The sequence below is a fragment of the Vulpes lagopus genome, chromosome 9, assembly GCF_018345385.1.
Source record: "Vulpes lagopus strain Blue_001 chromosome 9, ASM1834538v1, whole genome shotgun sequence".
Taxonomy (NCBI): Eukaryota; Metazoa; Chordata; class Mammalia; order Carnivora; family Canidae; genus Vulpes; species Vulpes lagopus.
The window spans coordinates 36,349,503-36,367,605 of NC_054832.1; the positions used below are offsets into that span (position 1 = coordinate 36,349,503).

General features: G+C 38.0%; 1 protein-coding gene across 1 annotated transcript in view; it reads right to left on the minus strand.

The window, feature by feature from the left end:
- SPAG1 (sperm associated antigen 1) overlaps positions 1 to 15,345 on the minus strand; it is a 59,310-nt gene extending 43,965 nt beyond the window's left edge. Inside the window, exons 1-7 of the mRNA XM_041768849.1 lie at positions 15,191 to 15,345; positions 14,209 to 14,368; positions 8,545 to 8,667; positions 5,183 to 5,247; positions 4,551 to 4,660; positions 3,887 to 3,992; positions 188 to 318 (exon numbers count right to left, since the gene is read on the minus strand). Coding sequence (XP_041624783.1) covers positions 188 to 318; positions 3,887 to 3,992; positions 4,551 to 4,660; positions 5,183 to 5,247; positions 8,545 to 8,667; positions 14,209 to 14,368; positions 15,191 to 15,330 — 835 coding nt within the window. The 5' untranslated portion in view covers positions 15,331 to 15,345. The remainder of the gene's footprint in view (positions 1 to 187; positions 319 to 3,886; positions 3,993 to 4,550; positions 4,661 to 5,182; positions 5,248 to 8,544; positions 8,668 to 14,208; positions 14,369 to 15,190) is intronic.
- Positions 15,346 to 18,103: the final 2,758 nt, after the last annotated feature.

Sequence of the window (18,103 nt, forward strand, 5' to 3'; positions counted from 1 at the left end):
TAAATAAATAAAATCTTAAAAAATAACTAAATTCTAAGTTAAACTTGAAGTTAAAAAATAATTTTGGGACAGTGATGATAGAAATTAGAGCATATTTGAAATATTCTTAGTATAATTGCAGTGAATGTCTACAAATGGTCTAACAAAGTCTGATGTAAATTCAAAGCATTCTGTGAATATTTTTTACCTTTTATGTTTCCAGGTTCTAATTCCAAGACCTTTTCACAATCCCAAAAAGCATTGTTCCAGTTCTGTAGTTTGAGTTCTGCTTGAGCCCGATTGTTGTAGGCCACCACGGTGGGAAGCACTGATATACTCCTACAAAAGAGACATTTACTGGCTAAACGTAGACCAGAGGAAAACGTAAGAAGATAGAGAAACTCAGCTAAAGTTATAAACAAAATAAGTATAGCCTGCGTTATGGGCAGAATTGTGTCCCCCATACTCATATGCTGAGGTCCTCACCTCCAGCAGCTCAGAATATAACTATATTTGGAGATAGTCTTTAAAGAAATGATTAGGTTAAAATGAGGTCATGAGGGTGTACCCTCATCCAATATGACTGGTGTCCTTATAGGAAGAGGACATTAGGACACAGACACATGCTGAGGAAAGACCACTTGCAGTCACAGAGAGAAGATGGCCACCTACAAGCCAAGAAGAGGGGCCTCAGAAGATGCCAGCCCTGTGGACACCTTGATCTCAGATTTGCAAACTCCACAATGGTGAGAAAATAAATTTCTGTTGTGTAAGCCCCTCAGCCTGTGTCACTTTGTTATGGCAGCTCCAGCAAACTAATATAGCCTGCATCGTCAAGAATAGTAAAATGCAGTTCTACAGACATACTGAGTCAGTATTTAGGCAGATGCTGAAATATCCAGTTAAGCAGTTTGAAGTTGACTCTGGCTTTAGAAGTGACACAGTAACCTACATATCCACAGACCTCCTAAAAAAAAAAACAGTGTAGTTAACATCAAATATCAAATACATTTTTTTTGACTCCTTGGGGACAATTTCCTAGTACAAAAAAAAAAAAAATGAAGCAATCAACCACACCTAATATCCTTTATTAAGTTGTTATGGTGAATTTACTTTATAATCTAAAAACAAGAGTTTTTTAAAAATAAAATAAAAACAAGAGCTTAGTTTGTAATCTAAAAGTAGATTTAACTCTAAGGAAATGATCATCATTTTTTTTTCTTGGTGCAAAAAGGTGGTTTCGTTAAAGCACAGGGACAGGACCTGTGAGCAGAATGAGCTCAATAATGATCATAATCAGAAAAAGCCAATTGAAGAAAATAGAACAGTAACAGTAACTGAGGAATACAGACTTTAAGAGAGCAAATTTTACTACATTAGGGATATGAAAGCAAATAACTAGCTGAAAGAAGGACTTAAAACCTACCCAGTTTTTGCTTAATAAGTTGATTTGGAGTGCTGTGAAATAATATATTCCTAGGTATAGGGAAGACAAGGGTATTGGTGCACTGAATTTTCTGAAGCCAGAAGAAGAATAGAAGATAAAAGGGAAAAGATACAAAAAGTGGCAATTTCCTAAGATCACTAAAGATGAATATAAAGAAATCACATGGTTGGGTAGAGACCAAACACAGACAATACATTATATAGTAATATATTAGTAAGAATAACTAATATAAGAACCTGACACTGAGCACCTCTCACACAAATACCAGCTCATTTAATCCTCACTATGATCCTGGAGGGAGCATTACTGCTCTTCCCATCTTAGAGATGAGGAAAACCAGATGTAACAGAAAGGCTAAGTAACATGCCAGAGGCCACCAGCTAGTAAATGAGTCAGGACTCAAACCCAGTCTGTTTAATTTAATCCTCAAGGTAGCTCTGAAGTAGGCACTCTAACAATCTCATCACATGAAGGAAACTGAGGCAAGAGAGGTGAAGAATCTGCCCAATGTCAGAAAGTGGTAGTCTGAGTGCCCTTAACTATTATGCTATGCTGCTTTAATTTTTCCACCTCTGTGATTTCTTAAAAGAAGAAAAAAGGTTTTTTTCCCTGTAACATACAAAGAGATTATCCACTGGTGGAAATCCCTAAGAAGATAGAGAACAACATCACAGCTGACTTCTACCTGCCTGAAAGGGGAAGACTATACTGAATGCGAGATAGATCAAGGGCCTCTTTACCTTGGATGTTCACTTAAACAGTGGAGACAAACTTCTCTAGAGACACAACACTGAGAAAGAAAAAAAAAAAAAAACTTCCATCCAAAGGTGGAAAAGAATTGTAGAGAATTTATTTCTAAGATGGAGTAAGGGATTCTATAAGCACAATTAGTTTATGATGCTATTTTAGGAAGTTAGTCTACTTTTGATCAACTACAAGAGCTTCAAAAGTTCATACGAGTATTTATTGAACATCTCCTATGAACCAGGTACTTTGTTGGGCATTGGGGATACGATGGTATAAAAAACTGACAAGGGCACTCTGCTCTGACAGAGCTGACAGTCTAATTACTATCAAAACACACAAACTTAAATTGTACTCCAACAAGTACCATAAAGGAGAGGCAAGACTGCTATAAGACCCTATAGGGATCCCTGGGTGGCGCAGCGGTTTGGCGCCTGCCTTTGGCCCAGGGCGCGATCCTGGAGACCCGGGATCGAATCCCACGTCGGGCTCCCGGTGCATGGAGCCTGCTTCTCCCTCTGCCTGTGTCTCTGCCTCTCTCTCTCTCTCTCTCTGTCTGACTATCATGAATAAAAAAAAAAAAAAAAAAAAAAAAAAAAAAAAAAAAAAAAAAAAAAAAAAAATTAAAAAAAAAAAAAAAAAGACCCTATAAACTGGGGAGTCAGGGATGGGGAGGAGTGGAGTAGGGTGCAGATTTAACCCTGTATGGGAGGTAAAGGAAAACTTCCCTAAAGAGGTGATGCATGGGATGAAATTTGAAGGTAAGTCTGAATTAACTAGATAATAAGAGGAAAGAATATTCTACACCGAGGACCCAGCATATACAAAGGCCCTGCGGTAGGAAGCAGCATCATAAATACTAGGATTAGATCCAGGCAGTCTGACTACAGAACCTGAATTCTTAACCTCTAAGTTATGTGGACTTCCTGTCAAGTTCCATTCAGATGGCTTCATTTTCTCTCTAAAATAGGAAAGTTAGGATCTCTGTCAAACTAGGGGTCTCAGCTTAAGGGGCTGAGAAAAGTATTGAAAAACAAGGGAAACAAGTGAATTTATGATAAATCTTAAGTACAATATCTTGAGTGATTCCAACATAAGCTTTTTAGCTTATCATTATCATTTCAACAATTAATTATAAACATTATCCTTATTTTTTTAAAAAGATTTTATTTATTTATTCATGAGAGACACAGAGAGAGGCAGAGACATAGGCAGAAGGAGAAGCAAGCTTTTCGCAGGGAGCCTGATGTAGGACTTGATCTCAGGACCCCGGGATCACAACCTGAGCCAAAGGCAGACACTCAACCACTGAGCCACTCAGACATCCCTATCCTTTTTTTTTTTTTTTTTTTTTAATGGCAAGTTTAAACTACAATAAGGGGTACCTGGCTGGCTCAGTTGATAGAACATGCAACCCTTTTTTTTTTCTTAAGATTTTATTTATTTGAGAGAGAACATAAGCAGTGGAGAGGTGTAGAGGGAGAAGCAGACTCCCCACTGAAAGGAGAGCCCAATGTGGAACTCCAAGCCATGACCCTGGGACCATGACCTGGCTGAAGGCAGGCACTTAACGACTGAACCACCGAGGCACACCTGAGCATGTAAATCTTGATCTCAGGGTCATGAGTTCGGGTTCTGTGTTGGGCATGGATGGAGCCTACTTAAAAAAAAAAAAAAAAAAAAAGGCAACATAAACCACAACAAAAATCTGCTTACCTAGTATAATACATCACAGCCTCTTCATAGTCTCCTGAGTTGAAAGCTTCATTTCCTTTTTCCTTTTCACGAGTAGCAAGGCAAGTCTTTTCCTTCTCAGTTAGACCTAGAAATAAGTGTTATCTATTGTAAATAAAAATATAATTGAATACATTTTTTAATGCTTATTTTAACAGAAGCAGAACATTGTGAATAAAAGAAAATAAAGGATCGCCTATGTTTAGGAAATGTTTCTTTAAACGATTCACAATTTTTCAGGGTTTAGATTTAATATTGATTTTCTTTCACTTTAAAGGTGCTATACACCAATGGACTTCAAGTAAAAACAAACTACTCTATTTTCTGTTTTCAGAAAAAAAACAAAAAATTGAGGGATTGGAGAAAAAAGAGGATTTGAAAAAAGAATGGAAAACAAATTATAGAAAAAAAATAGGTTTATATTTTTGAGTCTTACTAAATTTAAGTAGTGTAACTATGACTCATATAAAATTAGGTAGTTAAGGGATGAAACTGAATTGTTAGAGGTGGTCAAGTCTAGGAGAAAATCCATAAATTTTTCATGGAAATCTGTAGCACTTAAAGAGAAGATCTTCTAGTTCGATAGCTTTTATTATAATTTTGAAAATGCAAAGATGACAAAATATCCTTATTTTTCCCCAATTACCTGCTGTGCCTATTCTTGTCTCAATTTTAGACAAATATGACTTGTTGTTTACTACAGTTTTTTCTTTGTAATCTTCATCAATTTTTGAACATTCCTTTTCCACGTCAAATCTTAAATGAAAGGAAAAAAACTGAAAAAACTGTATAATTCAAGCAAGAAAATAAAATGTATTATTGATATTCTTATACTTGTACCACTGTGCCTTTAGAGACAATTCCAAAAACATATAATAGGTTTATATTACAAGTCATCTGTATTTGCTTTTGGAGACCATGCAATTCAAGTGAGGACTTACATATTAATCAGACCTAAACTGTTCAGAACTGTGTAATTAAAATTGTGACTAATTTATCTCAATTTAAAGCTTTTGTCCTTTTTTTATTTTTGACGGGTATAGGAATTACCTGAATTATTTTTGGTTTCTTTTATAAAAAAAGGATGCTGTAGATATTTTTACTTAATGAAAAAATAAGATCAAAAGTGCTTAGACCATACTCTTAGTACTCTACTAAAGTCACTTGGTAGTTCTTGATATGTTCAGATTTATAATAATTAAGAAGTTATTATATTTTATGGTATTTTATGGAGAATTTTTCAGTGACAAATTTTGTATTATGAAATATAAAACATACTTATCCCATTCTGCATAATCCCTCGGAATTTTCTTTTTAGTTGGTCTACTATTAGAATATTTTTCCTGAAAGAATAAAATTGTATTTCATGAGACATATTTAATATAAGATTAGCAGGTTTTATGATAAATGTAACGTGAAGTATTGGATTAAGATATACTAATTGAATAGATAAGAAAAATAGGTATTCTTGAAGTTACAATTCAAGTATTATAACTATTAATGTACAGCATGTTATAAAAGGATCTTATTTTATTTTTTTAAAGATTTTATTTATTTATTCATGAGAGACACAGGGAGAGGGAGAAGCAGGCCCCACGCAAGGAGCCCGATGTGGGACTCGATGCGGGGACTCAATCCCAGACTCCAGGATCATGCCCTGAGCTAAAGGCAGACGCTCAACTGCTGAGCCACCCATGCGTCTCAAAAAGGATTTTAATTTGGTAGTTAATTTTGGGAGCAATCTATAGGAATTTAAGTACATATCTAAGATTTTAAAACTTGCATACATGAAATGTGATTTTTAGCTATTATAATAATGACAGACAGATACCCAACTTGGACTAATCCTATTAAAATAAACTATTGGTTTAGGTAACCATAGTGATGAAAGGGCAGGGGTAATGCTAGATGAAGGATACGTATACTCTTTCCCTCCTGCTCTCCTCCCAACACCCCAACTCCCATCCCTAGTCTCTGCTTCTTTCTGTCCACTGATTTCATTTTCCCCAGCTGGCTACTTGCTTTTTGTGTAGAAGACACAGTGGCCACAAGCAGTGTGGGATTATAACCTAACAGGCCACCCAATCAGAAAGGAGAGGGTCTCTTCTCTCCACTTTTAGTTAGAGAAATCCCAGGGAAGGACTCAGCATTTGCTAGCTTGGGTCATGAGCGCATCCCCCACCAAGCACTAGCTTGGGGCTATTCCTTGGCCCAACCTGGGCGGTACCCCACTAGAAGCACTAGAAGCAATGGGAGGAAAGCAAACAATAGCCGCTATGGTCGCCAACAGTTTCCTACATGGTTTCTTAAAATTTTGTCACAATCTGAAACCAGTTTGAATGGGTCATTTACCCATGTACAATTTTGTAACATTGGACATCAGTCACTTGAGTTACACAGATCTTGCAAATATTCCTACATTTCATTAAACACTTTAAAAATCCTATCTGTTGGGATCCCTGGGTGGCGCAGCGGTTTGGCGCCTGCCTTTGGCCCAAGGCGCGATCCTGGAGACCCGGGATGGGGATTGAACCCCACATCGGGCTCCCCGTGCATGGAGCCTGCTTCTCCCTCTGCCTGTTGTGTCTCTGCCTCTCTCTCTCTCTCTCTTGCTCTCTCTCTCTGTGTGTGTGTGACTATCATAAATAAATAAAAATTTTTAAAAAAAGGAAAAAATCAAAATCCTGTTAATTATCTTTATTGAGCTCATCAGAAAAGTCTTTAAGTATCCCCTTAAGGGAAATTTTTTTTTTTTTTGTCACAAGCAGGTATTTAAGAGCCAGGTAAGAATATGAAATACTCTAAACTGCTCAGATTTTATCACTTGCAAATAACACTGTCAGTTGTTTTCCTTAAAGTGACAGACCCACTTCATTCATTTTCTATGTCAAAAACTCAAGCCTAAATAACAATAACAATAATTTGTCTGTCAATCACCCTTTCAAGTAAAACGTGTTCCAAGACAGAGTAGTGACGTAAACTGGCAATTCAATCATATTAGTCTCGAAATAACCACAAGTCCTTTTTGAATACTTCTTTTTTTGTCACAGAATATTAAAAAGATGTGATCTCAAGATTTAAGACTTATAATACATAAATGTTATTGTTTCATCTAAGACATTTTTAAGTCAAACTGGATTTTTTTTTTTTTTTTTTTTTTTACTGTAAATGGGTAGCTGTGGCAGAAACAGTGTGTACTAGCATAGTGTGGTGCCACTTATTCACTGCCTTGATTCATGCTAGAGCACAGGCAGCTTTATTTTCAATACAAATGTCAACACAGGGAAAAAGACAAAGCAGTAGCATTATTTTTAAAAATAGCAATGACTCTCTGGACCCTCTGGAGGGATCTCTAGGAGAACCAGGGTCCATGGAGAATACTTTGAGAATCACTGTACTACTTACTAGTCTATCTACCTCACAGAACTGTACCGTCCTGTTATATTTTCAGGGCACAGAGTTAGCAAAAAAATGGGTGCTCAAGAAATACAAATTTATTTATTACAGATAGTGGCATCCTTACCATATTAAAATGTAGTTGAGTTACATGAGTAGTTCTTAATAGGGAGTAAAAAGATACAGGAAGGTAAATTATTAGAGATGATGAAGAGCTATGGATGTTTTTTTTAAATAAAATAAAATTGAGCATTCAAGGAGGAAATGAGAATAAGAATTAATTAACCCAGAATGAAGAGACATGAGTAGCCAATCTTTCAGAAATGATAGGAATAAAAGAAAAGTGTAGGGTAGAGGGAATGGAATGTGTGATCCGAGTGAAAGCCTAGAGACTCTGGATGCCCAGAAGACAATGGCTAGATTTTGTAGTTTCTGGGTCAGGGGGATGCCCAGGGGCTCAGTTTTTAACTTTGAAGTTAAGTATAAATGGATCTGGAACTCCAATAGGCCCTTCTCTATGGAACCCATGAGTTAAAAAGAAGTCTACATGACAAAATAGGGATCAACCACAGAGAAATCATTCTAAGAAGCTGTAAGAATAAGAAAAAAAAAATACAGTAAACAAGAGCAATAACATCTATAACTGCTTGAAAGTTTCTATTTAATACTTTAAATCCAGAGTTAATCATGTAATAAACTATTTTCTCTGTCTCCACTCCACAGATAAAGTTGTTCCCTGAAATTCTCCCACACTGAATTGGATCTTCGGTGCTCATCAAAATTGGTCAGAGTAGGGGCAGCCCCGGTGGCGAAGCGGTTTACCGCCGCCTACAGCCCAGGGCGTGATCCTGGAGACCTGGGATTGAGTCCCGTGTTGGGCTCCTTGCATGGAGCCTGCTTCTCTCTCTGCCTGTTTCTCTCTCTCTCTCTGAATGAAAAAAATAAATCTTTAAAAAAAAAAAAAAAAAACTGGTCAGAGTAAAGCAGACAGTACAACAAAAGAAAAAATGAGAAAAGTCAGTAAGCCTAAGAAGCAAACCTTCAAAGGGATATGCTGTTTCATTTTGATCGCCAAGTGATGAAACAGCCTCCTCAAGAAGGCATGACATGTGGCCGGCTGAAAGATAATCCCCAACTCTCAGAGGCCATCACACTGCGGTTATTCTGATTAAACGCTGGCTCCCTTAATAAACAACAACAACCTTCTCCCCCCATCACCCACACCTCAAACCAAATCAGCCTACCTTACTAACATGAAGACGGCTGTTTGAACCACGAACTGGAGGCAAATTATCTTCCATTGCTGGAAATGTTTCAGTCTCATGGAAGTATACTTCATCTTCTTTTTTAATTTCTGATACCCAACTCTGAGAAGTGGGAGAAGAAAAGAAGATACACATACAGTTTGAAGTAATTAACCAGGTGTTAGAAAGGATTATATATCATCATAGTTTCTGCCGGGTCCATTTTTTGGGTGACGATTTGGTCATGCCATTCTATCTATAATGCCCTTCTACTATTCTTTTAAAACATGGTAAAATACACAATACTTATCATCTCAACCACTTTCAAGTGTACAGTCCGGTATTGTTATGCACATTCACATGGTGTTGCTATTCCTACTTTTCATATCTAACAAGCTTACTGACATCCATCCCTTCCATCAAGCTTTCCCTGGACTACCTAACTGGGCTAATGCTCCTTCCCCTGTTTTAACGCAGAGATTTAAAGTAATCCATTTACTGCTCATCTCTCTCACCTTCTGTAAATTCCTTGAGGGCAGAACCTGTCTTAAGTCTCATCTTTGTGATTCAGGAAACTAGCACGGCATCTGGCACATAATAGGTTCCTAATAATGTTTATTAAACTGAATTGTCACAGGTTCCAGGAAGAATTGAGTTAGATTATAGAATAGAAAAATAGAATACAATTCTATTATTAATATTATTCAGCAGCTATATAGGGAGGTTCTAGTATTTGTCAGACGCTATATTAAATTAGGCACCATGATACAGCAATAAACTATATCGTCTGTCCTAACCGTGTAGGAGGCAGGAAAATAAAAAGGGGGCAGAGAGGTGAAACAGGAGAAGAAACAAAAAGACCGTAAAGGGAGAAAGGTAAAAGGGGGAGGCATTACAGAGGAGGTCAAAGAGTAAGAGAGAATAGGGGAAGAGGGAGAAGTGGCAGGGAAAAGCATGAAAGAAAAGGAGACAAGACAAATCAAGAGGTGACTGAAAAAGAACACGCAATTGGAAAAAAATAAGTTTTGCAACTAAAACTAAGCTGTTATTCCCCAGACAATAGAGCCAAAGAACTCTGGATGTAAACTATTTTATTTTTTTTAATGCATTCTCTGATTGGTTTGCAGAAGCTTTTTTTTTTTTTTTTTAAGATTTTATTTATTTATTCATGAGAATACACAGAGAGGAGAGAGAGAGAGGCAGAGACACAGGCAGAGGGAGAAGCAGGCTCCATGCAGGGAGCCCAACATTCCGGCTCTCCAGGATCACGCCCCAGGCTGTAGGCAGCACTAAACAGCTGAGCCACCGGGGCTGCCCTAAACTGCTATTTTAATATGTAGATTAATTACCAGGTTTTTTATTTCAAGCCAATAAAATGACAAAATGAGAAACCTCAAAGTTTAAAAAACGTAGTATTCTGAGTTAGAGAATACATATTCCTTAAAATTGCCTTCCAGTGTATTATTCAACCCATAAAATATGCTGAAGAAAATCAAGTTAAAAAAAAAAAGTCTCTCCAGAATCTGCTTTAAGAAGTTATTTCCTAAGCAAAATGAAACCACAAAGGAACTCTGAGAAAATACAGGCAAACATGATTCTGGTGGAGAGGAAGCTTGCTCAAGTATAAAATCAATTAAAGATCATAAGGGATAAAACTAAAAGAAGTGATTACATAAATTTTTTTTAATGAATAAACATGAAAAACATCATATACAAATATAAAAGCTTAATGATAAATTGAAGGAAAATTCATTAGAATATATATGACAGAACTCTTACAAATAAGAAAACATCATCAGAAAAATTAATAAAGTGTTATCTCCTGGCCCTGATGGAGTAACAGGGACTGGATTTGCCCTCCTGCTTACACTCTAGAATACTGGATAAGATATATGAAGCAGCAGTTTTCAGACCACTGGACAACAGATAGCAGAGAACAATGATCCTTGGAAGAAAGGAGCAAATGAGGGAAGCTGTGCATTTTACCCTAATCTACTCCTAGTTTCCAGGCTATAGCATAGGGAAAGGAAACCCTAACAGCCCTGTGGTCTCAATGAATTCAGAAGAACACAGTTCAGGCTTCAGAGAGACAAAGATGGCAAAGATCCAGGGGTACAAAATACCCAAGATGAGGGAGCTAGACAGAGAGAACTCTAAGGATAACCTGATAGCACTGTTTCTGTTAAAGAAATGTAATTCATAGTCAAAATTGTTCTTACAATGAAAACTTGAGACCTAGTAGGCATCAATGGTGAATTCTGGAAAACATTAAAGGAAGAAATAATACCAATTACACACAAACCTTCCTAGAATATTCAGGAAGAGAGAATACTTCCCAACTCATTCTATGAGGCCAGCATTACCCTGTTACCCAAACCAGACAACATTACAAGAAAACTACAGGCTAGTATCTCTCATGACAGCAGGCCCAAAAATCCTTCATAAGATTTTAGCAAATTAAGTCCAGCAATATATAAAAAAGACACATCATGGGGATCCCTGGGTGGCTCAGCGGTTTGGTGCCTGCCTTCCGCCCAGGGCGTGATCCTGGAGTCTGGGGATCGAGTCCCACATCGGGCTCCTTGCATGGAGCCTTCTTCTCCCTCTGCCTATGTGTCTCTGTGTCTCTCATGAATAAATGAATAAAATTTATTAAAAAAAAAAAGACACATCATGATCAAATAGCGTTTATCCCCAAATGCAAGACTTGTATAACATTTGAAAACAATGTACATAATTTACCTTATTTACAAACTACAAAGAAAATCTTACTTTTCTTCTCAATAAATGCAGGAAGAGCATTTCATAAAATTCTATACCCGTTCATGATAAAAATTCTCATCAAACAAGAATATAGGTACCCTCCTAAACTTTATAAAGGGTCATGTCATAAAATCTAAAGCCAACACTATACTTAATAGTGAATGGCTGGACAGCCCAGGTGGCTTAGCGGTTTAGCGCCACCTGCAGCCCAGGGCTGGATCCTGGAGACCCGGGATGGGGTCCTGCGTTGGGCTCCCTGCATGGAGCCTGCTTCTCCGTCTGCCTGTGTCTCTGCCTCTCTCCCTCTCTGTGTGTGTCTCTCATGAATAAATAAAATCTTTAACAACAACAACAAATCTCTGAACATAACAATGTAAATACAACACTAATGAACTGTATACTTAAAAATGGCTAAGATGGTCAATTTTGTGATACGTATTTTACCACACCAAAAATAAATAAATACATACATATACATAAAATTTCATACTAGGGTGACTTAGAATGAGCAAGATTGAGATTAAAAAATATTAACTTTTAAAATTGTAGAAAATATTAAATTCTTAGGAATAAATATAACAAAATATGCAAGAACTACACACTGAAAATTAAAAGACACTGGCACAAAAAATTAAAGATTTAAATGAACAGAAAACATATGCTCATGGATCAGAAATTTCACTATTATTGTCAATTATTACAAAATTGATCCATAAATTCAACATAATCCCAACCCAAAGACAAACAAGTTATTTTGTAGCTAGCTCCTGGCTAGCAAAGGACCTAGAATAGCCAAAACAACTATGAAAAAGGAGAACCAAGGGGAAGGACTTGGACTATCTGATTTTAAGACTTAATCATAATCAAGAGAATGAGATATTAAAGAGAGGAATTTTTTTAAAGATTTTATTTATTTATTCATGATAGACACAAAGAGAGAAAGGCAGAGACACAGGCAGAGGGAGAAGCAGGCTCCCAGCAGGGAGCCCGATGCAGGACTCGATCCCAGGACCCCAAGGATCATGCCCTGAGCTGAAGGCAGACACTCAACTGCTGAGCCACCCAGGTGTCCCTAAAGAGAGACATTTAGATTAATGAAAGAGAATAGAGTCCAGAGATAGACCCACACATACATGATCAATTAACTTTTGATGGTACCAAGAAGTTCCATGGAGAAACTTTCATTAAGCAGTACTTAAGGGAACCCTGGGTGGCGCATCAGTTTAGCGCCTGCCTTTGGCCCAGGGCGCGATCCTGGAGACTCGGGATCGAGTCCCACGTCGGGCTCCCGGTGCATGGAGCCTGCTTCTCCCTCTCCCTCTGCCTGTGTCTCTGCCTCTCCCTCTCTCTCTGTGTGTGACTATCATAAATAAATTTTTTAAAAAATTTTAAAAAAAAGCAGTGCTTAAAATCTTGGATATCTGTATTTCGTGTGTGTATATCTATGATTTCTCCAAAATTAAAACAGATCTCAGACCTAAAGTTAAAACTAGAAACTGGGACACCTGGGTGGCTCAGTAGTTGGGCAGCTGCCTTCCGCTCAGGTTGTGATCCCAGGATCTGGGACAGAGTCCCGCATCCCGGTTCCCTGCAGGATATATAAACATATTTGCAAAAGATGTATCTGATGAAAGACGTGTATTTTACAACTCAATAAGAACACAAATAATCCAATTTTTTTTAATGGACAAAGTATTTAAAAGCTCTTCACAGAAGACACATGGATGTCAAATAAGCACAGGAAAAACCACTCAACAGGGCCAGTCATTAGAGAAACAAATTAAAACCACAGTGAGATATCACTGCATACCTAACAGAAAAGCTGAAATGGACAAAACTGGCAATACTAACTGCTAACCAGGATTCAGAGCAACAGGAGTTTTTATCCATCACCAGCAGGAATGTCACTTTGGAAAACATTTTGTTCATTAACTGATGAGTGGATAAACAAACTGTGAGATATCCACACAATACTATGCAGCAATTAAAACTATGGACATGTAACAACATAAATGCATCTCAAAAGCATGATGCTAAGTGAATGAAGACACAAAAAACCACACACTGTATGATTATATTTAGAAAAGACAAATTCAAAAAAATAAAGACAAATCCATAATGATAGAAAGCAGTTCAGCGGTTACCAGGGACCAGGATGCAGGGTCAGTACTGACTGCACAGGGGCACAAGGAAACTTTTCAAAGTAATAGAAATGTTTAATAGCATAGACAGGTGTCAGAACTCAGTGAAATACAGACAATTAAATTTTTATTTAAATGTAAGTTATACCTCAATAGAGCTGATTAAAAGAAATCACTAAAGATATAGGCCATTAACAAAAGGAGAAATTCAACTGATGGACAAAAAAATTTAATGTTGCTAGTAATCAAACAAATACACGAAATTTTCAATTCTTTAATTGATTAAAAATGATTATAGGGGCACCTGGGTGGTTTGGCTCTTAGGGTCCTGGGATCCAGACCCACAGCCCAGCATTGGCTCCCTGCTCAGCAGGGCGCTGGCTTCTCCCTCTCACTCTGCCACTTCCCCCTGCTCCTGTGCACTTGGTCTCCCAAATAAATAAAATCTTCACAAAACAAACCAAAAAACCCAAAAGATATTACAAGCCAACATGTTTGTACAGCACTATTTATAGAAGCTGGTGAATTATGTTTCTTTGATAGGACAGAACATTAATCACATAAAACACATGGGTGGGTGTACGAACACAACATACACGTTCACAATATTCTCCTGGGTTTGAGAAGCAACCAATACTACCTAAGTGATTACCACTAAAAGCCCTTCACTGACAAAAAGAAAGAAACCTAGGATTTTAGAAAAGTGAAGTAGACACATGTACAATGTGGCAATGTCACAAAAAACTTTGTCACTGTATACCTTTATATCACTGTCAATTTGTCTCCATTCTTCTGCTGTAAAACTGGATGCTGTTGCTGGAGGTTTATCTTTCCTCAAAGCTCTACTTTCAGGAGCCAAGCCTTTAAGGCGCTTTTCACAAAATTCCGTAAGTTCCGGATAATGTCCTTCCTCACCAGACCTTTAAAAAAATTCAGAACTTTGGAGTTACCACTCTATTTAAGGATCATGTAGATTTGTAAACCAGGGTCCATGGAGCAGAGGGGTTCTGCGGAGAACTCCAGAGCCACCCCTGCACAGGGATGAAGGCTGGGCTGTGTGGGGGCTTCCCACTCACCTTACCCCATTTTTAGCTGTTAATCTGTGGAGTGATGCAGTGAAGGAAAAAATGGAGCTCCAAAGATATCAGCTTCCAAAACAGTTTGCAAGTTAAATAAACAACGCTAATACATAAGGTAATTTTAACTTATAAATGGTAATTCAGTATTAAGAGACAGGTGGAAAGTGAGACTGGATTTCCTTCTCAAGGAGGAGTTTGTAGCTCCTTTTTCCCCCTGCCAAAGAGATGGGAAGAAAATGGCAGAGGAACAAGTTCAGAGTAACATGCCTCTAAATTCAAGCACTCAAGGAACAGAATTCATTCCCAGAGAGTGGTATGGAGAACTCTTGTTTTTGAAGGAAAACCAATCTTTTCCCCTTTTAAGTGCTGGAAGAAAAATGTTCTCTTGAATGCTGATGAGGCTTATGTTCCTTGCTGGAAGTAGACCTAGCCAGAACCCTCTAAACTAACCACAAGATCAAAACAACTATTTTGGAACCTAAGGGACGGGGGCGGGGCGGGGGTGGGGGGGAGTGCTATCAACAATCTCAATATGTGAAAATTCCCTGCAACGTTTCTAAGAGTCTCAGCTTTCAGGCAACAATACAATTGGTATACTGAAACATAAAAGAATTTTTATTTTTTATTTTTATCTTTTTTATAAAAGAATTTTTAAATGCTTACCTGAGCACACAAAAAATTTTTTCCAAGTGTTTAACATCTGAACATTTTTCAATATACTTGAAATCCAAATGTTCAACAGGAATTTTAAACATTTTTGTTGTTCCAAAGCCCCAAAATGACGGATAATCTTTGGCAGTCATGGCTGAAATGTAGTATAGGAAAATAGTTATGCAGCAAATATATATATAATAATACCATCTAGGTCTTTTTATAACATTTATTTTTCATTTCTATGGAAAAAGAAAGTGTTTTCTCTAAAGAGAAAGTAGACTTAAAATTCTCTCTGCTAACAGTCAACAGTCATGGAGCTAAATTACTAAATTCCTAAATACACGGATTATCTCAATCTTAAATTAAAACACAAAGCACGTTTTAGTGCTATGGAGAAGAAAAAATCTTTTCCTCTACTCATTTAGGCTCAGTGCCTGAGACTCCAAAACGGATAAAAGATACATTAGCAGGAGAAAAGGTTTATTTTATACACACAAGGGGCAGGGCAGTGGCAAGGGCAGCGGGGTATTCATAGTAAAATGAAAACCCAAAGAAGCTGTTAGGCCTGGGAGGCTACATATCATTTTAACAAAGGGTGATAAGTTGTGGAGGAATAATTAGACAAAGAGAAAAGGAAGTTGGCTTCTAGGAAAAGGTAAATACATGGGAGAAACTAAAGAAGGATAATGGCTTCCTTAATAAGGTTTGTTTATGCAGACTCATCCTGGTGCTGCCCATCTACTGAGGTTTGTTCTCCTTTACAAAGAGAAATTTATGCCCTGCTACTAGGCAGAAAGGGGGAGGGTGAGAGTTCTTTCTGTCGTTTGTTAACTGTTTTCAGTTTAAAATAATCTTTATGCCTAAATGGCTTATTTGAGGATGGCATATTCTGTCCCCTTAGGTGCTCAAACTGCTTTAGAAGATAGCTTTTAATGGTGATTTCAATGACGACTTCTACTTCAGTTGTTTGTTCACGTTCCAACCATGCTTTGTGATTCAACACAAACATAATATTCTTAACCTCACCTTTCCCATTCCCTGCCTCCTTACATTCCCTGCTGCCCACTCCCGTCAACGACCAGCTCCCACATCTGTGTTCTGACAGCACGGTGCCCAAAGCTTTCTCACAGCATATATTCTAATTATGTATTTTTGTCTTCCCTCTTAGATTGTGAGATCTCACTTTATTCATCATCATATATTCAGGACTAACCTAAGTAGTACCTCTACCCTTAAGAAACACTTGAACGAAACTGGGAATAAGGGGGCCTTGGATGGTTTCACTTTAACGATACTGCCAATGATGATGATAATAACACCAACAAATACTTACACAGTTCTTAACATGTGCTGTGCATCATCCTGAGAATTTTACATATATTACCTCATTTAATCTTTCAACTACTGTTATCAGGTTTTATTTCAAGTAGACAGTAGTAGTAACAGTTACGGCTATGGAGCTAAATTACTGTGTGCCATAGATTATTATCTAACATAACCTTCAAAACCACTTTCATGAAGGGTAGTAATAATTACTCCCATTTTACAGAAATGTTTGTGTTAAGTAACCGGCTCAAGATCATATGTTAAGTAGCAACTGAGGATTTGAATCTCAGTAGGCAAATACAGAACCCACATACCTAGCCATCATACCCAGGCTTTTCAAATTATAGGTGGTAACCCCTGAAATCAATTTAGTGAGCTGCAATTAACATTGTTTTATAATAAGATATCCAGAACAGCAACAAAAAAGTCTGGCTACTTGACATACATACCATTAAAGTGGAACACTGGTTTGTAAAGATTTTTATTTCATGTTTATACCAATGACAACCGTGTGAATATAAATGCACGTGTTGTAAAATATATTTCCCATTGTGAGTCACTGACAAAGTGTTTTAAAAACTGGTACAGTAAAACATACTGAGTTGTAAATTTAAAAACAAGAAGTAGCAATGAGTCTAGTTAACCCAAAGTATTTCCCTCAGCATGCTTGCCCTCTGGGATTGTCATACATCAGACCTCTGCAGAGAGAAGGCTCTGTCAGCTTCTGCTGGCTTGGACTGGAGCACAGAACACACATCATCACCTCTGGGGTGAGATCCAGCTGAGAAATGAGATCGTGATCTTCGCACTATACCGGCAGAACCCGGGATGATGAATGCATCCCATCACAAGGATAGCCTTAAGAGTAGAAGTTACTGGAAAGTAACATGAAGAACTTCTAAATTATCAATGCTGCCCAGAACAAAATGGTTTGCATTAGGAGAATTTTTCTAAAGAGTTGACAGGTCTTTGATGGGAGAAACTTAAGCATCCAAAGGGATTAAAATCTTAAATTTGTCTTGCAATCCCTGAGATTTTAGGATTTGAATAGTGAAGAAAATTTTAAGTGACAGAGCCATCTCTTACCAATTTCATTCTGCACACTGTTTTAACAGTTCTCTGAAAATCCTTTTTGAAAACTTCCATGTTTCTTTTTTTTGGGGGGGGGAGGGGGATTCCCCCGCCCCAGGATGCACATCTCAAGACTACTCAAGTTCCAAAAAACAAGTCTTACAAGGCTGTATTTGCTCTCGTTAGAACCCTCCCACATCCGCTTGTAATTTCTTTCATTAGCAAAATCCTTAGTTCTAGTTGCATTTAACCTCTTCTCCGTCATCTGACCCACATCCCTTTCCCATACTCCCGAATCAGCTGACAGGTGGGAGCCACCTCCGGCGGCCACCGTGGGAGGAAGTAACCCGCAACTCTCCCTCCTAGGCACGTTCTTTCCCGCACCGACGGGGCCGAGCGCCCTCTGCAGGCGGAGGCGGGAGGAAACGGCTTCCGTAGCCGTAGCAACAGCTTCTGTGTACCGCGCGGCCCGGAGCCGCCGGGGGCGGGGACTGCCCGGGAGCCCGGAGCTCTACAGCCAACCCA